This window comes from Xenopus laevis, chromosome 3S, assembly GCF_017654675.1.
Source record: "Xenopus laevis strain J_2021 chromosome 3S, Xenopus_laevis_v10.1, whole genome shotgun sequence".
Lineage (NCBI taxonomy): Eukaryota > Metazoa > Chordata > Amphibia > Anura > Pipidae > Xenopus > Xenopus laevis.
This window is the reverse complement of record NC_054376.1, coordinates 130,100,772-130,107,972: the sequence shown is the minus strand read 5'-3', so window position 1 is coordinate 130,107,972 and position 7,201 is coordinate 130,100,772. Positions and strand designations below refer to the sequence as shown.

The following is a 7,201-nucleotide window of genomic DNA, read 5'->3' as shown; positions in this document are numbered from 1 at the left end:
CCTAAAATCGCAAAAAGAAGCAACTTACCAGCTCCTCCGTCTTCCTTCTGCTCTCTGCTGCTCTGGCGACGCCCACGCACTTCCTAACTGCAGTGACTCAGCACACACGCTGCTGAAAGAGGATTAGACTCTCTCCCCTGCTCCAGCAATGGTAAGTGGACTTTATTTGATAAATTACACACTACATACACACTACACTACATTGTATAGATCTGTACACAGTTACACAATCATTTTAGTAAAGATTTTTTTTTTTTTTTTTAATTTTTTTTGGAAAGTTATGTACACTTATTTGCACTTATTTCACACTTATATACACACTGTCACACCACTTTTAGAAGTGTATACACATGTATACACAAAAAACTCACAAAGAGGGATTTTTTTTTTTTACTTTTTCATTTTACTAATTTGTGTTTTTTTACCCCTAAAAACCATTTGTTTTGGCAGCATGACTATTGGGTAATCGATTTTGGCCACTAATTATGCTGTTGGATCAGTAATTTTGTTATTTCATTGATTTACACAATTTTTGTGGTTTTATTGCAATTTTATCCCTGCATTATTTTTCCTTATGTATATGTAGTATAGTTTTGCTGTTTGGTGCTTTGGTATAGAATGATAGATTTTACTTTGTTTGATCCGTCAGAATATGTACTTTCCAAAAATGTATGCTGTTCTGGGGGCTTTTTACAGTTTGGGGGTCTTACAACACATAACGCAAAGTTGGGGTACTGTTTTCAGCAGCTTAGTTGGCTAGTGTGAAAATTCATATGCATGTTTTTCATTTGGGGTCCGTACACACCACATACTTTGGTAAATCTATGCATATTGGGCATCAAGCTATTCATCAGACCTCTGACGTCCATATTTAGGGTGATTTTTCTTTGTACGTAAAACATTGTGTGCGAAAAATGCGGCAAACTGCAGCATTTTTAGGCAATTTTCAGAAATGTTGTAAAAACCTCTAAGTTTAGAAAAGCTTTGCAGTTTGGTAGTTTGGTGTAAAAAGATGTCTTTATCTTTGTTGGATTCGTCAGAATGTGTACTTTCCAAAAACATATGGTTTTGGGGGGTCTTTGCTGTAAGGAGGGTCTTGAGGCACATAATATGAAGTCAATGGTCTATGTTCACAGAAGGCGAATCGGCAGCGGAGAAAACTCATATTCACTATTTTTATTTGGGGTCTGCACATGCCAGCTGCCTTGGTGTATCTATGCATATTGGGCATCAAACTGTTCAGTCGTCCCTTGGCATCAATATTTATGTTATTTTACAATTGTATGCAAGAAATTGGGTGAGATAAATGTGGCCAATTGCAATATTTTTAGGCGATTTTCAAAAATGTAAAAACCGTTGCTTTTATCGCCAAATTTAGGAAAGACTTGCGACTTGGTACTTTGGAGTACAAGGACATATATACCCAATTTGGGTTTGTGGGAATGTGTACTTTCCAAAAATATATGGTTTTCTGGGGTGAACTTACTTTTTTCTACATTTGCCCCCCTCAAAACAATATAAATGTGTTGATTTTGCAGTATCTGAAATGACAGACCATATGGGGGTCTTCTTTTGGGGCCCCTATATGCCACATGCTTAGGTACACCTATACATATTGGGCATCAAACTGTTCAGAGGACCCTAAGCTTTCATATTTGGGGTGATTTCTCTTGATACCTAAAAGTATGTGGGTAATACGATGCTGCAGGGTAGAAATTTTGAGGTGATTTTTGGAAATGTCGCCAAAATCACCATATTTAGGAATGGTTTGCTGCTTGTTATTGTGGAGTACAAAGACATGCATACCCAATTTAGATTCGTGGGAATGTGTACTTTACGAAAATATATGGTTTTCTGGGGTGAACTTACCCTTTTCTACTTTTACCCCCCCAAAACGATGTAAATGTCTTGATTTTGCAGTGTCTGAAATGACAGACCATATGGGGGTCTTCCTTTTGGGGCCCCTGTATGCCACGTGCTTGGGTACACCTATACATATTGGGCATCAAACTGTTCAGAGGACCCTAGGCTTTCATATTTGGGGTGATTTCTATTGATACCTAAAAGTATGTGGGTAATACGATGCTGTAGGGTAGAAATTTTGAGGTGATTTTTGGAAATGTCACCGAAATCACCACATTTAGGAATGATTTGCAGCTTGGTACTTTGTAGTACAAAGACATGCATACCCAATTTAGATTCGTGGGAATGTGTACTTTCCGAAAATATACGGTTTTCTGGGGTGAACTTACTTTTTTCTACTTTTACCCCCCCCCCAAAACGATGCAAATGTGTTGATTTTGCAGTATCTGGAATTACAGAACTGATAGCTCAAATGAGGTGTCTACATTTTAGGGCCCCTATATGCCACATGTTTGGGTACACCTATATATATTGGGCATCAAATTGTTCAGCGGACCCCAGGCTTTCATATTTGGGGTGTTTTACATTGATACCTAATGATTTGTGGGAGATATGATTCTGTAGATTGGAAGCTTTGAGGTAATTTTTCAAAAAATTCACCAATTTCTATAAAACATTATAACTTTAGGAAACAATTGCAACTTGGTAATTTGGAGTACAACGATATATTTACCCATTTTTGATTCACCAGAATCTGTTCTTTCTAATAATGGGTAGTTTTCTAGGGTAAACCTACTGTTAGTGGAATGTTTGGCCTTGAAAGCAGAAGTATGCCGTTTGGGCAGCGGAGCTTTGGAAATTTGGTTGTGTACTGCTTGTAGATTTTGATCTATACAAGTGAGAAATCTACATAAAACTATATATATTTGGTATTGCCGCGTTCAGGAGACATAGACCTTTCCAAATAGGCTGTGTTCTCATACATAAAGTAAATGATGTTTCTGATATATGTGATTGTTCTTTGTGAAACATGATTTTTTTCATTTTATTGGACACTTAGAAGCCAATATTTTTTTACAGAAGTAGAATTACACCAAAATTCCTGCATATTTTGAAAGTTCAGGTTGTCCTGAAAAAAACAATATATTGTTTTGCTGGGTAAACTAAAAGACCGCCCCAGGAAAGGCCCTTAAAGTGAAAGAGTGCAAAATATCTAAAAACTGCTTGGCAGTAGATGTTCGCATCTAGGACAAAACGGCTGGCAGGTAAAGGGTTAATGGCCAACAATGGCCTGAGTTACAAATAGAGAAACATCTACAAAACTTCTCCATCTGGTTCCAGCACAATTGCACAAAATATATCCCTCCTGTGACTCACACTGCTTTATGGGCTGTACATTAACTGGAACTATGATCCCTATATTCGGGAATGCATTGTTATATCTAATTACTGAGACTCAGTGGTGCTCAGGGTGCATAGAGTGCTACACACTAAGGGGGTTATATATTAATATCCGTTTTTTTCCTGGTCAGAGTTTTAAAGGAGAAAACAACGTTTTTTTTAGAGGAACTAGAATTTATCGTGATTTATTAAACCCTGGGCTGCTAAAAGTCAGAATAAAAAAATTACTCCATCTCAAACCTGCCGAGATCATGTAGAAGTCAATAGCAGATGTCCCATTTGCACTTGGAAGATATCATGATCTCTGCTGGGTTTCATACAATGATCCAAAGAATTCATTATTTTTGGGTGTCAAATCTGAAAAATCGCACAGTTCGGATTATTTTAAGATGGTTTTATCAAGTCTTTTTCTGCACTGGCCTTTTTAAGTAATTTAATTAATAAATACAGTAAAAATGTGCATGGGAGTTTTTGTGGTTTTAGGGCTAGTCCACACGGGGAGATAGCGACGCGTTTGCGGTCGCGGCGACAAAGTGCCGCGACAGTCGCCGCGACCGGCGCAGGCGACAGTTTTGTATGGGCGCCTATGTAAAAACGCCTGTGCTAACCACACGAGGCGATGCGCTTTTCAACAGTCGCCTGAAAATGCCTCGCCAGGCTTTTTCAGGCGACTGTTGAAAAGCGCATCGCCTCGTGTGGTTAGCACAGGTGTTTTTACATAGGCGCCCATACAAAACTGTCACCTGCGCCGGTCGCGGCGACTGTCGCGGCGCTTTGTCGCCGCGACCGCAAACGCGTCGCTATCTCCCCGTGTGGACTAGCCCTTAAGAAAATAGTGATATATAAAGATATTTTCAGATTTTAGTAAATAATCCCCCTAAATTTCATAAAGACCCTTTTGGAAAAAAGCTCACAGACTGTTCTTACACATCTTAATGGAAGCAAGACTTTTAATGGTGAACAACTGGAAGAAACAACTCACTTGACTGAAAGCAAAAATTATAAATATTGAGACTAATGAAAAATATTCATATATGTTACAGAACAACATGATAATGACCCATCACCCATGATAAGGACCCCTCACTTATTCAAATGTTCAAAATGTTCAGGAAACTGGAGGCATGAAGTCATGATCTCTGTTATTCTTAGATCTACCAGGCAGCTGTTATCTTTTGTTAGGGAGCTGATATCTGGTTACCTTCCCATTGTTCTTTTGTTTGGCTGCTGGGAGGGGAAAGGGAGGGGGTGATATCACTCCAACTTGCAGTACAGCAGTAAAGAGTGACTGAAGTTTATCAGAGCACAAGTCACATGACTTGGGGCAGCTGGGAAATTGACAATATGTCTAGTCCCATGTCAGATTTCAAAATTGAATATAAAAAATCTGTTTGCTCTTTTGAGAAATGGATTTCAGTGCAGAATTCTGTTGGAGCAGCACTATTAACTGATGTGTTTTGAAAAAATTTTTTTTCCCATGACAGTATCCTTTTAACAAAAAGAGATCTTGTCAAATTGTGTGTTGGAGGTGCAAAAATATCTCACAATAAATTGTTTCTGTTATTTTATTTTACTATTTATTGCTGTTCATAATAAGCTTCTCCTTCTCCTCAAGGAGTTTCCTGTGAGTGTCTGTTATACAAGTCCCAGGGGCAGTTATACAATTGATCTTCTGTTCCTTTCCAAAGGTATAAAAAGCTCATGTCTGTAATGCCAAATGGATTCCCTTATCCATACAGTATAGAATGATGGCTGCTCTTTGCTGAATGACTTCGCTCATCCTACAGTTTTCTTTCATTTCCCATTGGTAGTTTCCAACAAGCCACAAAGGCAACTTTCCATTACAAGAGAAATATTTTCCTCACTGTTGTTTCTTACTATTTTCTCTGCTTCCTCAAATGGGCAGGTGTGAAATGTCACATTCCTACTGAACTTGAGATGATGATCTGGGTCGGCTGCATTTCCAGTACAAATGTGGTGCAAGGCTGATACATTGCTTTTAACATCTTTGATTTCCACATAGGAAAAAAGCCCATATCTATTTACAGTTTACTACGAGACATTTTATCTTTCATCTAAAACATATTGGTGTAAGTTCTTGTACTCTGGGAGCTTTGTGTATGTTTGTATTTAAAGTCACTCTACTGTAGGGAAACTCACAAGAGATTCACTTTCTCACATAATATAAACCATAAATCTTCATTCAGCCCAGGGTGGGGGTGGGGGTTCTATCATTTTGTTGACAGTATTGACTGTAAAATTATTTGCAATTGCCATTTTATTTTTGTATTTCTGTAGAATAGTTTGTTCTGTAGGGTTCTAGTTTGGGACTGAAACTGTTATCTGGTTGCTTGGAACACACTTCTCCTAACAACCAGGCAGTGTCTTGAATGAACTGAAAAAACAGGCTGGAGAGAGAGTCCCTGTTTAAATCATACAAAAAGGTAATTTAGAGATGAAGCAACTTTTTTTCACACAAGGCATCAAATGAGCAGATTGGGAAATACTGGAAGTTTTAGTTCTACATCAAACAAAGCACATGTGTTGGATTCTATCTGCCTTACACTATATCTTCTAACTTCTCTGGTTTATGGTTCCAGGCAATGGATAAGGAGAATCAGACATCAGGTTTATCTTTCCTTCTTTTGGGATTTCAGAACTCTCGCATCATAAATGAGTTACTCTTTGTTCCATTGCTCTGGATAAATATTTTGACATTACTTGGAAACTTTCTTATAATCATATTAGTGGTTACAGTTCCAGCCTTGAGATCTCCCATGTACGTCCTTCTCTCCCAGCTGTCTGTATCTGATGTTTTGCTCAGTACCACTATTACTCCAAATACCTTGTGGTTATTACTGAATGGAGGAGGCACAATATCTCTTACTGGTTGTATCACACAGTTTTATATTTATGGTGTTTCAGCAGGTTCAGAATGTTTTTTCCTCACAGTCATGTCCTATGACCGATATCTGGCCATCTGCTCCCCACTTCATTATGTCTCCATCATGGATTTCCGGCTTTGCCTCTATATGAGTCTTTGTTCTTGGGGCTTATCCTTTATATTGAATTTAGTTATGATTCTTCTAACATTTAATTTGCAGTTCTGTGGCCCATTTGTTATAGATCATTATTTCTGTGATTTTGCCCCTCTTATTAAACTTTCCTGCACAGATTATAAAACTGTGGAACTAACAGATATTATTTTGCTCATACCTTTTATACTTTTTCCTTTTTGCTTCATCATTTACACTTATATTTCCATTGGCCTTGCCATTCTCAGGATCTCCTCTACTGAAGGAAGACACAAAGCCTTCTCCACTTGCAGCTCCCATTTAATAGTTGTGTGTATGTACTATGGGACTATGATAATAGTTTATATGGTACCATCCAAACAACATAACTTGAACACGAAGAAAATGCTGTCCCTTCTATACACAGTAGGAACTCCATTTTCCAATCCAATAGTATACAGCCTGAGAAACAATGAGATTAAATTTGCTCTTTGGAAGTTTTCAAAACAGATCTTTTTACACTGAGTTTAAGCAACACAAAATGAGAATAAAGTTGCTCTGTTGAAATGTCTATTTAAACTGTTAATGACAATTGTTCTCCCTTTGGCCATACACAACAAAAAGAACCAATGTTTGGCCAAGTGTAATTACTTTTATGTCTTAGATTCCCTGTCATGGATATTATCATTAGCCATATATGTATTTTTTGCTTGTCAACAATCCAATAGGCCTCTCCTACCTATGGAGCTTTAGGATATGGGATTAAAGTGTTACATTAGGGACAGGACTCCCTCCAGCTGATGGAGAAGTACATGTCTCCCCCTGTATTGACTGAGCTGCCAGGGAGTTGCTGAAACATAAAGTTCATCAGGTAACACAGTGCCCGATGTTCTTCATCATTGAATTGTATCTACTAACTGATA

At 38.0% G+C, this 7,201-nt stretch overlaps 1 protein-coding gene across 1 annotated transcript; it reads left to right on the top strand.

Moving 5' to 3' along the window:
- Window positions 1–5,692: 5,692 nt before the first annotated feature.
- On the top strand, window positions 5,693–6,803 carry LOC121402058 (olfactory receptor 10A7-like). The gene has a single exon (XM_041587790.1). It carries the CDS (start codon window positions 5,868–5,870, stop codon window positions 6,801–6,803), a length of 936 nt encoding a protein of 311 aa, XP_041443724.1. The 5' UTR covers window positions 5,693–5,867.
- Window positions 6,804–7,201: the final 398 nt, after the last annotated feature.